At 43.0% G+C, this 23,624-nt stretch overlaps 1 protein-coding gene across 1 annotated transcript in view; it reads left to right on the top strand.

The window, feature by feature from the left end:
• ITGA4 (integrin subunit alpha 4) overlaps positions 1–23,624 on the top strand; it is a 466,594-nt gene that overhangs the window by 231,988 nt on the left and 210,982 nt on the right. The window contains exons 8-11 of the mRNA XM_085646210.1: positions 16,803–16,865; positions 16,948–17,085; positions 17,638–17,746; positions 21,916–22,010. Of these exons, the coding sequence (XP_085502336.1) occupies positions 16,803–16,865; positions 16,948–17,085; positions 17,638–17,746; positions 21,916–22,010 (405 nt within the window). The remainder of the gene's footprint in view (positions 1–16,802; positions 16,866–16,947; positions 17,086–17,637; positions 17,747–21,915; positions 22,011–23,624) is intronic.

The following is a 23,624-nucleotide window of genomic DNA, read 5'->3' as shown; positions in this document are numbered from 1 at the left end:
AAAATTACATTGGGGCGCTGCCCAAGCAAACGGAATTAGATCAAAATAAACCAATTGAAGGCAGTTTTTCCCCATTCCATGTCACAAGATAAACACTGAATATTTAACATCTGTTTACCAATGGGTATGATGCAGAGTGTGCAACAGTCTCAGTCATTAGGAACTCACAAAATGAGTACAAGGGGTGGGCGTAACACTTGTAGCGTAATTACGTAAAATCAAAGCAAAAGTTATGCAAGATCATGCAGAATTAGATGAGAAATGTAAACCTGCGTTTAGAGCTATTTTTTAAGTCCAAAATAAACCAGAGATTACATTTCATGCTTAGAAAATAGTACTAAATTTTAGAACAGCAGCATCCAGCAGCTGCTCGCTTTCTGTCTGCTTGTCCTCGGGGAAGCATTTTTGTGCCAAATTACTCAAAATTATTATGCAAACAGGCATGTTTGCCAACTTTCTGTAATTTCACATCACAAGAGTAACGTGAAATTACCAAAATTGCTCTGATTACCCAACGTAATTAACATTTCCCCCAGTCCTAATGACTACGCATTGTATCCGCTCAATTGTATTATAGCCAAAAGTATTGCAGCAAATTCAAGAGAAACAAAGAGCGTCACCTTTTGTGGTTTAGAGATGAAACGTATAGGGAATAAAGAAAGAGTCGCTGAGTTTGGTCTTGGAAATAGTAAAATTGATGCAGCATTAATAGCTATTTGTGAAAAAGATTGTGCCACTCCACAAGATCAGAAAACATTAGAATTGCCGAAAATTATATCAAAAGTTTATGTCTATAATGTAAGAGACACTGTAGGGCTGAGGCCTCAATGACCTCAATTAGAAAATGAGATATGAATGATAATCAGGTGAAGGAAATAAAACCAGAGATGCAATGATCCTGGAGAAAAGAGATAAATATGAATGCACAGGTGGATCAAAAATTAAGTCATAATTGCATCATAAAGATGAAGAGCACCGATGAAACACTCTGAAATAAGAGTTCCAGCTAGATATCAATCCTCTGATAAGTGCTATCCATATTCTTCATTGGATCGTGGAGATAGAAGCCAGAGTTTTGTAGAGGTGCAGGGGAGAAGGCAGAGGGTCAGGACCCTCAAAAGCACCCTTTTGGAAGTAATTGGAGCAAGGAAACGGGCTGCCTCAATGCCAGACTATGGCTCATGCAGTCATAAAAAGACTTGTTAGGCTTTGTAACAATAATAAATAAATATACTTTATTCGAATTCAAAATTCATGAAGTCATAAAAGCAGCAGGTTCATTACAAAGGCAAGTATAACAATTTTAAAATACATACAAAGTTACTCTAAAAATTGATTAAACTTTTCCTTTTCCTTATAATACTTTTTAAAAAACCCAGCATGATTGACACACTATATTCATCGTTTAGAGAAACTAAAAACAATAAGGCTGGGCGACATTGTCTCCATGAACCATGTTTTTTTTAAAATGGCTTAATCCATCGTGATCTTTCGAACGAATAAAATTTACAAAAACAGATTACGTGCAAAGTGGATTGAGTGGACAAATTATCGCACGGGCAGTTACAGAGATTTCTAGCCCAGTCATTTGCTGTGGGAAGGCTTTGTAGCAATGGGTGGGGTTCATACATTTCATTCTGACCAGGGGGCAGCTTTTATCTTTAGCTGAGCTGAGCACTTACCATGATGGGGTTAGCCCTCTGATTCCTTACCCTATTGGCCCAGTTCAGAAGGTCATAGAGAGAGCCAACAGTACATTAAAAAAGCGTTAACTTTGTGGGTGTTAACAATGGTAGATCATGGGTCCAAAACCTGTCAGGTGTACAGAGGGCAATAAATTTTATGCTAAGAGATGGAATCAATAGCAAAGTAAATGGAGAAGACTTAAGAATAGTATAAAGAAAATAAATGTAACTGCCTTAGACATACATGTGGCTTGCTTTACCATCAATCACATTAATAAATTGATTATTAATAGTGCTTATAATATAAGGATGGTGCATGGAGTATACATTTCAGAAATAGAGAATCCAGCTATGATTATCAGACAGTCAAACAATCAAAGTGAAATGCATAGACTAAGTAGAGAAATATCATAACAAAAATACTAGCCGCTCCCTACTGCAAGATGGTGTTTTTGGGGAATAATTAGACCATCAGATTTAGGGTCCGAATATGAGTTTGGCCGTCCTTGAGCAGGCTGCCACGCCGTCTCCCCGCTCAAGGACCGCCAAACAGGGCCACCGGTCGTCCGCCACATTACGAGTATTTTTGTAGTCTGGCGGACAGTCCTTTGGCATTCCCATGGTGATGCCTTTTAAAATGGCTTTGCAATGGGAACACCAAAGCCCATTCCTGAATGGCATAGACAATCCATGCCATGCAGGAAGGGGGTCCATGCACACAGGGGGGCACATCATGTGCTCCCCGGCATGCATCCCATGGGCCTGAGGCGACAGGGGACCCATTGCCATGAAACGCTTGGCACTGTTGCAGCGGAACCACCAAGCATATTATGGCCTCAAGACCACTGGGGATCGCAGTTCCCCTGCGGCCTCAGCAGTCTCACAACGGCCCGACCACCATAGTCATTACAGAGTGGTCGGACCACTGGTGCGGCGGTCCATGACCACCACCGCGCCTCCATCAAGGGTTCGGAAGTCCCATAAACCGCTGAACTCATAATCTGGCCCTAAGAACTGTTCAAATCCACATAATTTTCACCCAGATTTAGATGACATTTTGCCTCCATGCTTCAATGTACAATGCTGACCTTCATCTTGGGGTGGAAAATCATTAGCAGATATCCTGCTACACCAGATATGCCGTCTGGTATCTACATATATCTAATGCAAGGGGGCGTGGCTTGGCGCGCGGCAAGATGGCCGCACTGTAGTGCTGCTCCGCCGGCCGCCGTAACTATCCTACACTATCCTGCTCTCTGGGTGCCCATCGCCTAACGCCCGACTGGAGGACTGACGCTCCGGACGCTGTGCTGGCGGAGACTTCTGTAGGGAGGCAGATCCGTGGTCTGAGGCTGCGATCGGAGAGTCGCGCCGGTCGCGGCGGCCATCTTGGTAGCCGGCTGCGGTGTGCGGAGCAGACGAGGCGGCGTAGATCAGCGGCGAGTTGGGGGCCCTGCGCTCCATACCTGAAGCTGGTGCTGTGTGCGGAGACGACGGAGAGTGGCAGTGACGGCGTTTGACCTGGGACTCCCCTACCGCCGCAGCGGCGAAGACGAGTGGTGGCCTGGCGGATGCGGAGGTGAGGTGGGCGGTGCGAGCTGCACGCGAGCTGCCGGCTTCGGACGGGTGAGTGGGCCCTGTGGCTGGCGGCGAGCTCCCCCCCCCCGTGCCCTGCTCGCGCTGCTGTGCGGGCACACCTGCTGGAGCGACTACGCACGTGGAGTCCACGGAGAAGAAAGGTGACCATGGGAGCTGCGAGTGGAGGGGGCAGGGCGCACGCGGGCTGCCGGCCGCTCAGCGAGATACCCCATTACGTCCTTCGTAGGACCTGGCGCCCTGCAAGGTTCCCTGCCATACACGCCTCTGGAGGGATTGGAGTGCTGCGACTTGTGGGACAGATCTGGACATTTGTGGAGTGCATGCGGCTGGCTTCCCGCGTGGGGCCTGTGGTGTCACCTGGGGGTGGTGGAGGCGCACGGGCCGATTGGAACTGACTGGTGTGCACGGAGAGGAGTTGTCCTCGAGCCGTCCCCCCCCCCCCCCTCCGGCCCTGGTTGAGTCCTGCTGCTGGCCTGTGTTCTGCTCCCCGCTGCTCCGGGGGTGCGTTGCCGGCCCCTCCTGCCCCCGCTGCTTCACTCGGTCAGGTCTTGACCATGGGCAAATCGGACAAAACACAACCGAGGCTCACGTTCGAGCCCCGCAAAGGGGGGAAACCCTCGCGGCCCGTGACGCCGGACACGGAGCTGGAGTCTGCCGCGCTGGGCCCCACGACTCTGGAAACGACACTGGCGGCGATCCAGGCCAGCCTGCAGTCCATCGATGGCAAAATAGAGGCTCTTAGTGGACGCATGGACTCCATTTCCGCCAGGCTGGACAAGCAGGGGGTGCGCCTGGGCGAGGCGGAACAACGTATATCGGACAATGAAGATGGTCTCCAACAGGTTTCCGATAAGACTGCGGAAATGGCACGGCTGCTGGCGGTGATACAGGCCAAGAATGAGGATATTGAGGCGCGCTCTCTGCGCAATAACGTACGAATCTTAGGCCTGCCGGAGTCCACCAATGTGGGCCGTCTGGAGGACTACATCGAAACGATGATACGAGATATCTGTGAGCCTGCGAATCTCTCCACCATGTTTGCTGTTGAACGCGCCCACAGGTCTTTAAATGCGCGTCCGCCTCCGGGGGCTCCACCGCGCCCCATTATAGCTAGACTGCTGAACTTCAGAGATCGGGACGCACTGCTCCGTGTCTCTCGTCAGAAAACCACGATCACCTATCAGGGGAATGTCCTCTCCTTTTTCACAGACTTTACTGCCACGGTTCAAGCTGCCCGCAAAGAATTTCTCGGCGTTAAGAAGCTGCTCATGAAGGAACAGGTCCCCTATGCCATGTTATATCCAGCGCGTCTTCGGATTGGCAAGGATGACGCCGCTAAGATATTCACTAACCCGAAAGCAGCCATGGACCACGCCAAGTCGCTGAGAAGGGGGCGGCAGCCCTCCGCTTCCACTTCCGAGATTGAGGACTGACTGTGGCCCTTTTACTTTGATGGACCGTTGCTGAGTTTGCCCTGGGCCTGATCTACCAGACTGCTGGGGGGCCGACATGCGTGGGATGCTTACTGGGTTACACATGTTGATACCTGCGATGTACTCGTATTGCACTTGTTCTGACTCATGTGCACCAGTTTGGTGCTTACTCTGGGGCGTTGCAGCGGGGCAAGTGTTCACATCTAGTAACGGGCATGTCTCGATGCCGTGTGCATGCTGTCTCCGCCAGTTGGCTGCTGTGATGCGGGGGGGCGGCTGGGGCTCCCTGGCTGTTTCCCTCATGATGACGTTTCACCGCTGTACTAGGGGAGCTCGAGTTGCACAATGGATGATTGCGAGGCGTTTTGGATGGTGGGATACCCACGGAGAGCATTAGCCACAGTATGGCGGCCCCTCCCCAAAAGACTGGGAGGTATTCGCAGCCAACACGTTCCCCCGATGGGTGCTCCCCACCTTTCTTTGGTATTGCTACCTCCGGGGTTTGTTTTTGGTTTTGTTTTTGTTTTTCTGTGTGCGAAATTGGGGTTTGTCTTTGGCAAGGTTGGGTTGCTGAAGTGGGTGGGGGGTGGGTGTTCAATACAGTTCCGGATGCGATTGGGGACGTCAATTGATGTGCCTGCTGAGAAGATGAAGCGAGATGCGTGTTGTGATGCGGAGCGTAGTGTGGCGGTAGGCTCTGGAGCTGTGCTGGTGCATACAGACAATGGGTGACGACTGCCGATGCCTGACTTGGAATGTCCGTGGGCTTAACACCCCCAAAAAAATACGTCAAGTGTTACACTACTTAGACAGGCATAACATTCAGATTGCACTACTGCAGGAGACGCATCTCACTAAACATGCAGAGACTGCGATGGCTCACAGATGGGCAGGGTTTCGGCTCGCTTCCTCATACTCGGCTTATGCGCGGGGAGTGGTTATACTGGTCAAAAAGGGTATCCCATTCCTACCAACACACACCGCTACTGATTCAGAGGGACGCTGGGCGGCAGTGCAGGGCAGGCTGGGCATGACTTATGTTACGATCCTGAATATATACGGTCCAGTAGTGGATGACCCACTCCCCTTTACACAGATGCTTGCTAAGGTGCGCTCCTGGCCGGAGGCTGCGGTGCTATGGGGAGGTGACCTCAACACACATCTCAACCCCCAAGTTGACAAGTCTAACCCGGCGGGAGCTCGCACGCTTAAAGTGGCTCAGTGTGTCCGTGAAGCTATGGCGGAGATGGGGCTGGTGGATGTCTGGAGGTTGCGGAATGAGCAGGCTTGCATGGGTACGCACATCACACCGGCCCATAACAGCTGGTCCCGGCTGGACTACTGGCTATTGAGTGAGGAGACAAATAGATGGGTGATCGGCGTCAACAATCTGCCGCGCACACTATCGGATCACAGCCCGGTATACTTACATCTGCGAATCCCTACTAACCCACACCGACCCTTCACTTGGCGCTTTCGAGCGGAGGCACTGCGGGATCCTATATACACAGACACCATTAGGGAGGCCATCGTGAACTACTTCACTGAAAACACAGGCTCGGTGTCTAGTCAGGCGTCACTATGGGAGGCGTTCAAGGTAACGATTCGGGGGGTCTGCATTAGCACCACCGCCGGTATTCTGAAAGATCTTAGGGGGCAGCTCGCAAAAAATGAGAAAGCTCTTGAAGGGTTGGAGCGGGACTACTACGCAGCGCCGTCCACGGCGGTGCTTGCACGCATTCAAACACTGCTTACGGAATATGAAAAGCTAGCCGACACAGAAATAAAATACAGGGGGAAGCGGCACGTGGCTAGGGCGTATGGGGAGGGAGGACGACCCGGCAGGAACTTGGCCGCTAAGCTGCACTTTCGGGCAAATCATCAGCAGATTGACAAAATAGTGGATGCCGCCGGTAATGAGCACTTCAGGCCACAGGCTATAGTGGATCAATTTAAGGACTGTTACAAGACACTCTATACCACACAGGGTGAGGTGAACGGGGCGGACTTGACAGACTACTTATCGGACATAGCATGTGCGTGGCTCTCCAACTCCCATAGGGAATACTTATCCCTGCCTATAGACGTGAACGATGTCCGCGACGCCATCATGTCTCTTCCCAACAATAAGGCCCCAGGGCCTGATGGCCTATCGGCCGAATTCTACAAGGCGTACATTGATCTACTTGCCCCGCACATTTTGGAAATGTATGCTGAGGCACATGAGGCCGGCATCCTGCCCCCGTCTTTGCGACAAGCCATGATTATCACTCTCCTCAAAAAGGATAAACCATCATCCAGTTGCGACTCCTACCGTCCTCTGTCGCTGATCAATCTAGACGCAAAAATACTAGCTAAGATTCTAGCCACAAAAATGCAGCCCCTGATGAACTGTCTGGTGCTCCCAGATCAGTCCGGGTTTATACCGGAAAGGTCCACCTCCCATAACTTGCGGACTATTTTCTCCATGTTTCATATCCTCAATCCTGAATTATCGGCAGCCGCTGTTATGCTGGACGCGGCCAAAGCCTTCGACTCCGTGGAATGGCAATATATGTTTTGCGTATTACGTAGGATTGGTTTCCCAGAGGTCACGTTACGGTGGATCCAGCTCTTATACACTGATATATCGGCGGTGGTGCGAGTAGGTAACCACACGTCGGGGCCATTTAGGATTGGTCGAGGTACTAGACAAGGGTGCCCTCTGTCCCCTCTCCTGTTCGCCTTGGCCCTTGAGCCACTGGCTTGCAAGATTCGGCAATGTCACAGGGCGGCCGCCCTAAATTTCAATCTCCGGCCGGTGGGCATATCGATGTATGCCGACGATATGGTGTTGTTCATTAGAGATCCCCAGACACACCTATCTCCGGTACTCCGGGAATACATTAAATTCGGTTTGTACTCCGGACTTGCGATCAATTGGGACAAATCGGTTGTCATACCGCTTACGATGATCACGTCACAGCCCCACATGGAGTATCCCTTGATTTGGACGACGGAACCAGTGAAATATCTCGGGGTGTGGGTCCACCGTGATCCTGCGGTGCTGATCCGGGAAAATTATGGTAGGGCATATGACGCACTAGTGCAACAGGTGGACGGATGGCTGCGCCTCCCCTTGTCTCTGGCGGATCGTATCGCTGTGATAAAAATGGTTGTTCTCCCGCGTTTCCTATATTTATATTGTAATATTCCGATTAGGCTGACCCAACAATTTTTCATAACGCTGCGTGCCCAACTACTGCGGTTAATTTGGGGTGGAAGACACCCTAGGATTAGCTGGAAAACGTTGACTTTATCGTATGACAGGGGGGGCTTTGCGGCGCCGGACTTCTATGTATACTACCTGTGTGCACAGGCGCAATATGCGTATTTTTGGTATAGACCGCATAGCTTTGTCCCACATGTGGCGGTGGAAGACGGGGACGCCCATCCCACCCCACTTAGAGGTATACTAACGCATACTGTCCGGCACACGCCGCGCACTGAGATTAACACATTGGACATGACTATTGGGGCCTGGCAGGCGATTGGACGTAGAACGCAGAGACTACCGTTATATGCGCCGGCGTTGCCATTGGTGCACCACGCGGCCTTATCAGTTGCGCAGGAAGCTGGCCCTCTCACATCACTTAAAGAAGCGGGTATAACACATATGCAGGACCTTTACACACAGGGCCGTTATCTAGAGCAGAGGGACTTGGCATACATACAGAACCCCACACCCCTGTTTGTGTACACTTGCCACCGTCTCAGGCGGACCATGAGAGATCACTACCCCTGTTTCCCCGCTGAACCCCCCACACTTAAAGCCCTGCAGCTGCTGCTGGTGACCCCGTCCAGGAAGAAGCTAATCACAAAATTATACAGAGCAGTACAGGAGGAGACGGTTCATGGCCCCGATGGTAGTTTAGCAAAATGGAATGCTGTGCTGGTCCCCCAGATATCAACTGAGGACTGGGAGCGAATTTGTCAGCTAACGGGCCGCCTCACCCCTAATGGTAACTTGCGTATAATCCACTTCAAGTACTTACATCAAATATACCATACCCCGTCCAGACTACACAGAATGGGGTTGAGGGAGTCGGATCGTTGCAGACGGTGCAGGCAGGGGGCTGCGGACTTTCTGCATCTTGCGTGGGGCTGTGGGCCAGTGTCTGAGTACTGGAGAGAGGTGCTACATCACATTCACAAAATGACTGGCGCTGAGCTTCCGTGCGAACCCGCGGTGTGTCTGCTGACCTCCGTGCCTCAGTTGAGGGGTTTGGTGGGCAGGTTTGTGAGGGTTGCCCTTCTGTTGGCCAAGCGGCGCACCCTGTTTACATGGGACAGTGCAGCTAAACCAAAGGTGTGTGGATGGTTGTCGGACATGGTATACTGTCGGGAAAACTTAGAACTGTATGCAGAGGAGCTGCCCACCACCTCCAGACCCAAGGATATCTGGGAGCCGCTCAGACGCTTTCTTGCTGAGGCGGCACTGAATGAGGCTGATTGAATATTGTTTGATCTCCTTCTGTGCCCAGGTAAATTAACAAGGTGGTGGCTACTAGTTGGTCGGTACTGCGTGCCTGCCGCAGGACGTTTGCTGTATTTTAGCAGTGCACTTTGTGTTCTGTGATTAGCCCGGAACTGTAATGTTGTTACAATGTTTTATGTTTGTCTGTACGCCGATCACAGACGACGGCGAGATGTACCATGCTTTAAAATAATAAACAGATTTAAAAAAAAATATATATCTAATGCAACAAGAAGACCAACTATTAACAAAGGGAAAGTTAGGAGTCCTAACTTTACTACTCCTAAACTGAGAAAAATCCTAACTTTAAGACTTTCGGTATTCACAGAAGGCATTTAGGAGTCCTAAAGTTAGGAGTCCTAACTTTACTGCTCCTAAACTGAGAAAAATCTTAACTTTAAGACTTTCGGTATTCACAGAAAGCATTTAGGAGTCCTAAAGTTAGGACTACTAACTTCTGTGAATACCGAAATGAGTAAGTGCCTTCTGTGAATACCAAAATGAGTAAGTGCCTTCTGTGAATACCAAAATGGTAGTAAGTTTAGGATTTTGTCTTAAGTTAGTTCTGTGAATCGGGCCCATTGTTACCAGCACGTTACATTACAAAATATTTTATATTTTTGAGTGGCACACTTCAACAAATAAATGTGTGCAGACTTCCCTGATGGAAATTAGTTATTATTCCGGAAGCATCTAAAGAAATGTATTCTCATTTCTTGAATTAGAAATGGGTAAGAACATTGAATGATCACGAAATATAAGCAATGATTGAAAATGGTACTTTTAAAATGCATCTCCAGGATCAAAAAGAACCTGTGTATGGATTTCACCATAAACAAATAAATCTTCTGAATGATTTGCTATAGCAGTAACTGGCCTATTAGCTTATAAACTGATCATAGGTAGAACAGACGTACATATTGACAGTTAGAATATTGGTCAATTATGCCAAGAGTGGGTAAATGTTTTGGCATTGTAAACTTTAGAAGCTTTTTTTGCAAATCTGTTTTATTGATTTTATAATGCAGTACATAAGAACACGTACATATGCCAGCACTGTTAGGCGTTGCGGCTATTACATTAGGTACAGCATCTGTGCGCTTGTGCAGTCCGTTTGTACCCGTAGGGCAATATAAGATGCTATAGAGACCATACTCGTGAGTACAGTTGCAATTGGTCTCCCACAGGTGGGCAGGAGAGGGGAGAGGAGAAGGGAAGAGAGACAAGGAACATGTCCAATATATCATGGCTTACAGTCTGAAACGTCCCCCCAAACATATACACTGCTGCATGCCCATCCCTGGGTACCCTGACACGTGAGGACTTAGAGTAGTCGATTATATTGGCGCTAAATACGGTCGAGCAGCATTATAAGATTCACAGGAGGTCAAAAAGAAGGGCAAAACTTTGCATTGATCAACTGTTGAGAAATAAGAAACGTAAACGTGTGTAATAAACTGATCAGTTCTCAACCCCTCCCCCCCAGTTCCATGTGCAGTATTACACATTGACCCGCATGTTAGTGGTTGCCAGCCGCTGCCTCATTCCTAGATCGTGTACTAATGTCTTGGCACAATCAGCATATATCTAGCAATAAGAAGGTGATGTGGTGTACGCGCCTGCACATCATGTGTGTGCTAACTAGCCGTGGCCTGCTCCTACGAGGGGTCCTCAGTTGCAACACATAGATGCTTTTAATGAAAATATGAATGTTAATATCTTTCTTAATGGTCCAAGTAAACCTAGGAAAATGAAGCAACATTTGAGTACCTGGACAGCTGTGGCTATAGTACATACATGTGCTGCAGAAACTCCACAATAAATTAAGAAGAATTTTGAGGAACATTTAATTTAATAGACAATGTTTTGAAGATGATGGTAAAGAAAATATATTCAATATCAGAAATGACTTCTATTACTTTTGATGCAGAAAAACAGTGGAAAATGATAGGCTTTAACACGAACAGTTGAAAGCTATATTCAGTTTACCAACTACTTTACGTGATTTGATATCGCATAAGGTTTAGTGAAATCTCATAAATGAAATTGAAATATTTAGTATGTATAATTTCAGGGCACATCAAAAAATGCTAAGCAATCGAGATTCAGTGACCGTTTTGATTTCAGTACAGAGAGTTTGCGATATTAATATACTCCTTATGAAATATCTAGTATTACATGGATATATATTACAATACTTATTAATGTAGTGCAAAGAGAAGTATGTTTTATTTAGAAAGATGTTGGTAGGTACATACAAATGGGTAATTAGATGTTGAAGTATGTATGGGAAATTCCATAGCTAATGCATTTCCTATTTAAAGGACAGCCTTTGTTTTAAATACAAACAACTGTTCAAATCCAGTACAAACCTCATTTATATGTAAACAAATAGTTTTGATAAAGAATGCCCAACAAATACAGCTATATTTGTGTAAACTGAGTCTCCGCAAACAAAGATTTTAGAGATGTTAGGAACAATGATAAATGGTTCTCAGGTTGTGCTGAGATGTGTGCATTCTTGCAGGCCTGTCCCTTCTCCATGGATTAGTCCAGTTGATCTTGCATTTTTGGAATAATAATTGATGAACAGTCAGCTCCATGGTACAGTAAGAGGCAACCTGAGTAGACTAAAGTAGGAATTATGTGGCAGATTAATTGATCTGGTGGAATTCCAAAGGACATCAACAGATGACCAGCACTCATGAGGCTTTAACTGATGGATGCGTAGTAGTGGTATTTTAACTGATGTGCTTAGAACATATGACAAATAAGATGATGAGCATTCATTATGTGCAGACTAAACTATGGGTAGAGGTTTATGGAATTGTAAATGACAGAAAACCATTTACTAAAATGGTAAACAATGGGCATATATTCTGTCATAGATAGTGATAGAAAATGAATTTACATACAATCATTGCCTATAAGGCATGTCAGCTTTTACAGACTAGCACTCCCAATTATCAAAACACACCAATCAAAATCCCAACAGTTGGCCCACCTTAATCACCTGAGGTGACATAACAGGAATGCTTAATCCAAACCTGTTCTGTACATGATTTAGATGAAAAAAACTCCCATGTCCCTCGGGTCTGCCTCAAAATCAACCAGCAAAGGAGGGGTAGTAATGATTTAAATGGTGAAGAATGTATTCAGAGTAGTGTAATTAAGGGCAAGTAATTAAAACCTCATCGATTTATTCACTTCCTCACTTTACTCATTATGTATGAGGTATACCTAAATTAAATAAAGCCAGGACAACTTTTAAAAAAGCTACGATTTGAAAGGTTTTAAGAATGTAATATACAAAAAAGACTCATATATTACTCCATAGTAAGAGTCTGTAATGCCTAATAAAGTTCTGCAAATCTGTCCAGAAAACAGACATGTCTCTCATAGACTTTCCCTGAATCCTTAAAGGACAGGGAATATTGTGAACTTGATAAGCCGAAGCAATCAAAGATTCAACTCACTGATTTAAGATCTAATTTCCTGACTCAGAGTGAGCGGAGGTTTAGGTGCAATTTATCGCATAGTATATAATCTGACCAGGAGGTTTGTAATTTATTGAATATGATAAATTGCTCCTATTCTGAGTCTTTAGTGAATAACATGCAATTATTGGTGCTAAATACAGCAACATTTGCATGTTACAGGTAATACCATTTTCTTTCCCCAGTTAAATTTCAGCATGTTTATCCTGCTGTACTTTAATGAAGGGTGAGGTATATAGCACACAAGGTAAGTACAGGTGCAGTAAATATCATCCAACTTCAAATTCCAAACTTGCACAAACAGGGATTTGCACAGTGTTCGGTAAACTCTGACCAACTGAGAATCCAGGCCTTATTAGTAGTTTTGTACCCCATTCTTACCCGAGCCAAAGTTAAATAAAAGAACATCTGGTTTACTATTGGGGGTGACTCTTTCAAAGTAGTACAAAAGAACTCTCTTCCTAACGAGATTTTGCAGCACAACCTCCTCCTAAAAGGAAGGGGATGGAAAGAGCTTGGGAAGATTAAATTAATTCCCAAAAATTAAAGGAGAAGAAACTTTGGAGACAAAGAAAGTCCTAATATAAGACTCTCCTATTTGAAAAAAATATGGAGGCAACGCTCTTTACAAGAAAGTGGAAACAATTCATCTAATCTTTTGACCAAGGTAATCACCACCAGGAAGAAAGTCTTAATCATATAGTAACTCTGTAGTGGAGACTTTTCTACAGCCTTCAAATCTACTACCAGGAAGAAAACCTTAAGACTATTTGAATGTCTATAAGTGCTTAAATTGAGAATTTTTAACATCTCCTAAACTAAAGTAAATTCCAGCTAGAAGCCTAAGGCCTGGAAGAAGGAAGAAAATTAGAGAAACCCCTGAGCATGGATAAAGAATAAGATTCAGTCTTCAACCCCACCTAAATGGTCTCTAAATGGCTTAATAGATGCTCATTGCATGCCAAGAATAGCTAGTGTCAGGCCTACTGAAACCCTTCCTGAAGAAAAGAGAAGATATGGACATGTTCCCCTTTACCTACCACTTTTCCCTTGCTCCAGATCTTGAAGAAATTTCAATGATGTAAATAGATATAAAGGATAGATTGTCTTTTGGAAGCCTGAATTGCAATAGTTAATTTTCTGGATATGCCTTATTTAGTAAGTATAGAAAAACCACAGGAGTATAACCCGTAGACCAAACTGAGATCAGGGTAATAACAATGTAATTGCAACAATATCTCAGCAGGAATTATTGGATTATTTGCAATCGTATGTACAAGACATTACTAACACACAGAGAGAAAAAGAGGCTGCAAATACTTTGATTAATGCGCCCATAGGCGTCATATATTTAGAGAAGATTAATGAAAGAGTCAACAAATTGTAACAGCACTGTTTGGTCTAAATACCAAAACAACCCTAAAGAAAAAGGTGTACAATGTGCTCGTGACATTGGTGTGACGGCGCAAGTGACAACGTGAAGAAAACCATAGCAAGGGGCGCAACACAGCATATACAGAATATGTACAAGATAAAGGTTCCAAACAACAAATTATTCAATTGTTCATCTGATAGTTTTCAAATAATTTTTTCTGAAAGAACCAAAAGATCAAAGAGCGCCAAAAGGATTTAGAGCTGATGGGCACAGGTCGACGACGTTTCGATCCTTTTTAAATTAGGATCATCCTCAGGACCAGGGTCGCAAATTTCAGGGAGTGCTGAGGCCCGGGGAAGGGGGACTCTGTCATAGAGGGTTCCGGGTGGACAGATGAGTAGATCACGAAGTGTCCAGGTAAGACTTCGGAGGGGACTGGAGTGAATTAAGCGTCTCGCTAACAGGAGCGGAGCTGCGGAACCGGGGAGGGAGCGCAGAGAAGCGCTTCAGTATTTTTGATTTAGCAGGTCAGGGGAGTCGTGGTCCAATATTTCACGAAGGTACACCAAGCCGCCACGGACGTGTGCGGAACTCAACCGAAGCCGGCGCACTTGGCAGGCCGAAATGGAAGTTTAAAATTACACTCACAGACAATGCAGTGACAGGTCTGAGACATGGTTGCAGGGCTACTCATGTGGGTGGCACAATTAGTGCTGTAGGCCCACTAGTAGCATTAGATTTACGGTCCCTGAGCACACCTGGTGCACTCTAGCAGGGACTTACTAGTAAATCAAATAGGCCAATCATGGATGAACCAATCACCAATACAATTTAGACAGAGAGCATGCACACTTTAGCACTGGTTAGCTTAGGTAAAGTGATCAGAGTCCTAAATCCAACAAAAACAGGCCAGGAAAAAATAGGAGAAAAGAGGCAAAATGGGCCAGGTGCAACAGTGTGTTACACCGTGGAAAAATGTTGATTCTCATTCAGTTTTGACAGTTTGCGAAGTCCAATGTTTTCCCTTCTGTGATACAACACCTTCCTGACGTCTTCACTTCTGATAGATTTGCCAGACGAGGGGGGTTCTTGTACCTGGTTAGTGTGAAGAGTAGAAGCCTAATCACTCCGGTCCAGAACTTCATGGTCCTCACCATGCCTCTTTCTCTTTTTTCAGTCTTTAACAGTCAAAGGCTTTTATCACTGCTGACTCATTCAGCCCCAGACTCTCACTGGCTGACATTACCCCAAAGTGATAAGGAACTTAAAGTAAAGTTTGAAACACTCCTTCTCCCCCCACTTCCATTGTCATCAGGAGATTAGTCTATACTCATGCTTTCTTTTGGAACCCCTCTTTGCCCCCATGCTGAAGAATGAGTAAGCCTCACAACCTCTCAGAAGGCAATCAGTAGGGGGAATGAGACTAGAAAACCACAAATCCTGGCAGCTGCCTGACTAACCAGCCTGACTAACCAATCTCAAACAAAGTGCCTTAAACCAAATCAAATTAATAAAGGAACCAATTAAAAATAGCAGGTCAGAAGTTGTAAAACGACCAGCAGGAAACTTAGTTATATACTTATTGCGGCTCAACTGAGACAACAGGCTCATAAGGTTGTTCAGAATGGCCGCAGGAGAATGCTGCTTTTTCGAAGTCATTGTTACAGTAACTTTGAATTGATATACTGTAGCACAGTAACTGACAGGCAGGTGTTCCATGGATAATAACTGATGGCCCTCCTGTCTATACTTAATCATAAATTCACCTGTACCGAAGGAGTCCATCAGAGTTGCCACACACTTATCTTTGGAGTTCTTCACTCTTTCTTTAAAGATCTAGAGTCAATCTTCTGACCTTCAGAAAAATAATAAAAACTCACTTCTTCATTTCAGCCTTTTAGCCACCTTTATCAACACTATTGAAAAAGCTGGTGACTACTGCCTGGGGTGAACTCACTAATTCTTGACTCACCGTTCCCCCTCTTACTCGACTGCACCTCTAATTCAATATTACAAAATCTCTGGTTCACGGTTTTCTGCCACATCCTACCGCCTCCTGCTTTATTTTTACTGCTCATCTTGTTACCTGCATGCCCCAATGAATGCTTGCACCTTGTCGATGCATTTCTACTTGGTAAACTGTGCTATACACAGGACTTAAATAATAGAAGTTAACATATCTGGTATCTCCAATTGACAATCTCATGTTATTATGTTTGCAGATTTTTTAACTTATTGAATGCAACCCCTGCATATTTGCAACATTTAATCATTTGCAGCAAATAATCATTAGGCATCTCCTTTCTTTAAACTTAACTACCCATCCTTTTTCTTTGTTGTAGGTATGTGTGCCACCATTGCACCTGGAGGTGGTTGTGCTTACAATATTTTATACTAACGGTCTAAAATCAAGCCAAATCACACCAGGGCCCAAATTCCCTCCTAGTTTTGTATTAGCCAGTTCAGTCAACACTCTACTTTTCTTGTTCACTCAGAGCTACATCAAGAACTAGGCAAACACCATACATCACCATACATCAAGGATGTATCAGGGAATTTGATGATGAGTTTTTAATATGTTAGTCTATTTACCATGCATATGTAACACAGCGGATTTGTTTGGTCCAAAGCCAAAGTGCAGCCTATATTTTGCTATTATATATTTTCCTTTAAATCCGTGTTATCTTCTGGTTTTAGGTATACGTTTTTACCATTGAGGAAAGAAACCTGGAAATTATGTTTGAAGCAAAGGGTAAAAAGGTAACTTATTAACAGTGGTTATCACTTTTTAGAAGTTTCATCATTTTATCCTGTTACCACACTCAATTCTTTAATTTTACAGCTGGGCTCATACTTTGGAGCAGCAGTTTGCGCCGTAGATTTGAATTCTGATGGATTGTCAGACCTGCTAGTTGGAGCCCCAATGCAAAGCACAATTCGAGAGGAAGGACGCGTTTTTGTGTACATCAACATGGGTTCAGTAAGTTGTGTCTTCTCATTGATTTCTCTTATATGAGATTATAATGTATATCCTTAAAACACAGTTTATACTAAACCAAAAGCAGAGATTTATTTTTGGAAGACAGTTATAATTTCTCTAAATAAAAAAAGTAGAAATGTTGTGGTATGATTGGTTGCGCTAGAGGTGTTTTTATTCAAATTGTGTAATAGGATATTGCAATTTTTCTGTACTGTATTAACTTAAAAAATATATTCAGGATTTACTTTTTTTTTAATCTGTTGAGCTTTTTCAAACTTTACCTACAGTACATAAAGGCAGTGACTGGGTAAATATATATTTGACTCTACTGTCTGTTACTGAATTAAAACCATGTGTGCATTATGTTCTTGGATAACATTTTTCTGACCATCAGATTATTAAATATAAACTCTCTGAACCATCAGTGTCCACGAAACTTCAGCCACTGAAGCATATTTGTCTCGTTAAACATTCTGCAAAATGATAATCTTTCTAACATACTCTGAAATTTAAGAAGGTCACAAAGAAATTATGTTCACTTTTCGCTTCAAGGGAACAATGAAAGAATTGGAATTTGAGCTACTTGGAAGCGATGCTTATGCTGCTCGGTTTGGAGAAACTATAACAAATCTGGGAGACATCGATACTGATGGGTTTGAAGGTACTGTCCAGCAGTATAGCTTTCTGAAATTAGATGAGGATATCCTTTAATTGCCATATTCCCATTGAATATTTCATTTATTTCATTAGCATTACTTTTCCCTCGGATTCATTTTTAAATGTTTATTTCTTTATTAATTTTACAATGTATATATTACACATAAATCTGCTTAATATCTTAGCACTAAATACAACTTGCAATTAATAAAATAATGATAACTATCATGTTCTGTTCCTTAGAATGGCCCTTCAGAATACAGCTTGTGTGAACATTTTAGAGAAACATATACTGATTTTTGCACCACCTACACAGCCACATTATGTGTGATAAATTATGTCTCATAGAATACTTGATATTGATAAGCACCTTTCTCTGATTTCTGATGTAGACATTCTTCGTGCTTTTTTTAACGCCCTTTTGCTTGATATCGTAATGCTCTTCTTGTCACTCTTTTCACCATCTGTGTCACATTTACATTGCCAGGCATTTATGCGTCTTGATTGATATGCTTGTACTCTAAGGGTCACTGATATTTTTGATTTGGTCGCTAGACATGCAGTCATGTATATATAGGGACATGTATCTCTCTTTGCTCGCACAAATTCAATTTTCAATTTTTTCTACCAATGCCATTTTTAGTATACAGCTAAATAGCAAATGTTATTGAATTTGATTCAAAATGTACATTTGTACACTTTTTTTAACATGTTTCTTTAAACATGTAAAGGATTTTTCCATCTCTTGCAATACCATTCATGTGATGCATTTATTTTTTTACTATGCAAAGTAATGCATGCACTTTAAACACAATCATTTATTATTAAAATATTCTGGCAAACTTACATTTAATTTACAGTACTTAATATACTTTTTATCCTACTGTCTTAATGGTCAAGTCATTATCTTTGTTACAGTCTCTTCCTCTTAATGGCGTGTACAGTTTTCTAGATTCTTTAGTGAGGTTTATGACCTTGAACTTGTTTTTAATATGCTAACTGAGGCACTATTATAATGCAGTGCAGAACATGTTACCCAATTTATTACAAACTGTACCTTTTAAGCTTTGCCTGGAAAATCTCTTATAAATGTAAAAAAAAAAAAAACATGCTTCAAGCACACCCATTATTTACCGTTATTTACCATTGGTTGGCTCTAACATCACTCTCTTTTCCTTGCTTCTCATAGGGCAGTGCCTCCTTTTTCTCCTTTCTCTTCAGTTCTTCCGTTCTTCCTCTTCAGTTCTTCCTGTCTTTATTTGAGCTTCAATCATGTATGGCGTCCTTCCACTAGCCGCCCACTTGCAGAGGTACTTATTAAAAACATTTTAAACTAGCACTCCCTAAGAGTACATGTGTTTTAAGGCCTTCTCTATCACTCCCGGTCCCTCCCCATTTGTCTCCTGATCTTGTTACATGCCCTCTCGCTCCCACTCCCCCCCAGTTTGGCCCTTGCATGCACCCTCCCTCTCAGCCCCTCCCGCTTCGTCTTTGATTATATCCTCCGATGAAAAGAGGAAGTGCACATTTTCCCAGAGCACGCTTTTATTATATATTGTGTAGTTCTCTGTTTAAAGTATAGGATGTTTAGTTGGAAGAGTGATGTGTGCACGCTATTTAAAATGGCACATATTAAATCAGTATTCTGCAGAAATATGTCCCACACATATCACATATCTTGTAACAGGTTTGAACGGCCCCTCCAGACCTGGCTTTTCCTTTGCAGGATTGTACTTATAGTTTTGTTTTCCCCTTTCTATAAAAAGTACAGGGTGAACTTCTCACAGAGATATATAACAACCATATCCTAGTGCTATTTGTAGTTCAGTGGAGAATCAAGCGTGTTACAGAGGATTTTAAAACACACTGCCTGACATAGCTCATAGCTATGTGTTCTTGTGCCCCAGCCCATTGTCCTATTTCATGTGAGCTGCGAAAGCAGCGTGCTCCTGCTGGAATGAAAAACAAGCATTGGCAAATCTATTGGCTTTGTCAATGTTGTTTTACATGTTGAACAGCAGTTAAGCTGCTGTGCGACATGGCTTAAAGTAAAAATAAAACAATTCTATCACAGTTTTAAAAAAAAATACATGACGTGGCCAGCATTGACCGCGTCAAAGCATTTTTCTTTTTTTACTTTAAGCCATGTTGGACAGCAGATCCACAGCTGTGCAACATGAAAAAAACATTAACTTCCCTATAGATTTCACAAAGGCAAAACATTTTGGCTTTGTCAATGCTTGTATTGTCATGTTTCAAATAGCTTTAGATTACGCCAGACACTTTGTTAAAACATATTTAATCATACACAGAGGAGCTATTGAGCTGCCCAAAGGAGTATTCTCACTCTCCTCATATTGTTGATTTTTTTGGCATATCATTTCACCACCTACGGAAAGATTGTATTATATTGCAGGAGGGAATTTTTTGTATCTAAAAAGTACACTTAACCATCATATTTTTGATAGATTACATTCTTTATTGCATACTTACATTTGCAAAACCATCACCAATACCATCAGTATTAATGCTACCAGTGTACCCACAAATACCACCAATGCCACCATCAAGGCACCTCCACTAATACCACACCTCTGCCATTACCATACTGCCATCAGTACCAGCAACAATACTTGCAACACCACCACCAGAAATACCACCCTCATTACCACATCATCACCAATACCACACCCCCACCAATACCTCCCCTACAGTTAATTAGAATGCACTCTCCAATACAACTATTGCCACACCACCACCAAAATAATAATAGTACCTCCAACACCAATCCCCCAGCATCAACACCATCGGAACCGGTATCGCCTATAGACCCACAGCCAATAACACCATCAATAATGCTTGATGGTAATGCTACCAATACCAACACTAATAACACCACAAATATACCACCAAGATCAATACTACAACTACCATCACCACACCACCACAAACACCACATAGCCAAAATACCATCACCAAAACTGCGACATCACCAACACCACAAACCCCAACAGAACCATCAACAATAACGCTGCTGCCACCAGTACCACACCACCAATTCCAGTTACACAACTAACATTGTTAACACTCATACCACCAGTCTCATCACCACAACACCACCACCACTTTCACCACCATCATCACTACCAAGCAAATAAATACTAATAGTCTTTTATCATAAAGAAATATTAATCTGCATCCCTGTGTTAGCTTGCACTACACTTTAGAGCCAGGCATACTGGATTTGCCAATACCTTTATACTCTTTAGGTTATGATTTTCTCTTCTGTTTGTGTGCTGTGCAGGTTGGGTATATTGTTCCTACAGCTTTGCAAATTAATCTTATTTTTATTCTGATAATATTATGGCAGATATAGTACACGTCCTTGTAATATACATACCTTTTCCAAACAGTAATTGCAAAATAGATTTCTCTTCTTACATACATCACCTACCCTAATTCAGTCCTGGATAAATCATTTTCAGAGGTCCCCTCATAATGGGATCTTTCCATTTTTGTGTTCCTCCTGCCATTACAACCAGACCTTTTGAGAAGTAATATGTTGCAATCTTTCACACTCTTGCGACCTGTTGAGGAGCATCATAAGGCAGCTGTCTATAATGGCCTTAATGTAGCACTTGCCTGTTCGCAGTTTAATATATTAGTCTAATGTTTGACTTCTGTTCTTGTTTATATACTGCCTTTTATTAGCTCTATCAGAAGATTGAAAGGTTCTCATCTGTTTTTGGCAGCCCAGTGAGATTCAAAAGCAATCTTATAAGGTCCAGCAATAGCTGTCCTCTCCTCTGAAAAAAGCAGCTGCATCTAACATAGTGCATTACATTTAACATTTCATTGGCACACTGCTCAAGCCGCTTTACATCTCAGACGTTCCATTATTGCGTAAGGCTTCATACATTGATGGAACAGCCATACAAAATATGTATGTTATTATTTGTATTAAGCAGAGTCACTTCCCAATTTTCCAAAATATGAATATGCTGATTTATTGTGTCCTTGAACTATGCCTTAAGCAACATTAGTGATCGCTTTGTCCACCTGACCTAGAGAAATGAAAATATTGGAGGAGAAAATATGTTAAAATCTAGATTATGTTTTTTAAGTCTTAGGGTCTGTTTTATTGGTAACCAACTCATCATTGAATTTTTGCAGACGTCGCAATTGGTGCTCCACAAGAAGATGATCTGCAAGGAGCCATATACATCTACAACGGACGAGAGAATGGAATAACATCAACTTTCTCACAGGTGTTTCTGATGTCACTGTTTTAAACCTTTTCAATATAATAACTTCACCATATTTCTTGGCCTAACAGATATTGGTCTTAAGTCCCTTTAAATGCAAGTGTTTGTTAAATCTTAGACATGCATGATTTTTAATATTGTGCCTTTATTGGCCTTAATAATATGTGATCACATGCATCAGACTCAAATCTAAATATTGGTAAAACAACATTTCAATATATGTATGGTTATACCACTTTTATTATTTAATGTTAATGTGTTCTGCTGCAAGGACAGAATGATTGTGCAAGAATATCTGGGGTTGTGATTTCGCAGTATTTTGATTTTGTTTTTGCCTGGGCATTGTAACCTCTTTGCTCCATTCTCCATTTGCAGGATGAAAGAAAATGATTGTTTAATGGGCCATATGGCTATTATATTGATGTCTATTTGTAAGGTTGATCACAGATGTAGCTCAACCTCTGTAGCCGTTGGTGCTCATTTCAGTATAATTGTTCGTTTTTGGTGCATGAAGATAGAGAGGCAAAATTAGCAGGGCATGCTAAGGCAAATTTTCAATAGCAAATGGGCTCCATGTTAGATTTATCTAGTCTCTGCATTTGTATTTTTCAGTCCTTATAAGTTACTTACCTCTTGTATTCATATTAAAAACAATAAGCAAGACCGGTCATAAAACTAGACATTTTGCAGTAGTTCATTGAATATATTTTGTAATTACTTTCCAATTGCTTAAAGTAGTTTACAAAAATGAAAGTTCCACATCTTTACCTTGAATTATATATAGGTTTTCACTTTGATTAACTGTCTTCTGATGATTAGGGTTGTGCTGACGGCTTTATTTTTGCTCCATGAGCCTCTTATTCCCTTGCATCCATTCCATACTTCTTATTAAGCCTCTGGCTCACCTCTCCAGCATCTGACATATGTGCTCTACAAATCATCAAGTTAATCTCCTGTTAAACACTCAATGCTACCAACCTCTCCAACACTGTCCACTCTGGAATCTGAAAAAATCACTCAATGAAAAAACTCTCTTAAATCTCCAGCTGAGCTACATTGGTCAACCATCATCACTGCTTTAAAATTTTCATTCTCCACTGTTTGCCATGTTTGACACAACTATAACTTAGTTTCATCTAGATTTCATTGTTACAGACCTATTTTGGTTCTCCTTCTGTGTACCTGGTCAAAAATATTCTGTCTTAGTGCTATGCGCATGCTCCTCGAACTCTCCCATTCTTGTGGTACTTAGCTATGGGTGAATACTTCTGTTGACTAAAATAGGTACTGAATCATGGTACATTTTTCGCACAGAAACCAAAAGTGTGAGTCTATGATATTCAATGCAATCCTAAGCATCATTTTAAGTTTGATCTTCACTGCTTCTATTAATTGAATGGGCTGGATTGCAAACTGGTCTATGCAAAGGCATAACACATTAGATGACAGCAGTGTAGAGTGATGCATCTGTGTTCTGTTGTGGTCAGTGCTTTCTGTAAATCCCTTATCAGATCAGTGGTACCAAAGCCCAGGTCCTAATAGAAAGGTTGTTTGGTACTCCTCAAAGGCCTTAATTGACTCTGCTATCAGCTACCAGGACTGCATAACATCTTGTGG

The sequence above is a fragment of the Triturus cristatus genome, chromosome 3_1, assembly GCF_964204655.1.
Source record: "Triturus cristatus chromosome 3_1, aTriCri1.1, whole genome shotgun sequence".
In the NCBI taxonomy this organism is placed as follows: domain Eukaryota; kingdom Metazoa; phylum Chordata; class Amphibia; order Caudata; family Salamandridae; genus Triturus; species Triturus cristatus.
This window is presented reverse-complemented; position numbering and strand designations above follow the sequence as displayed.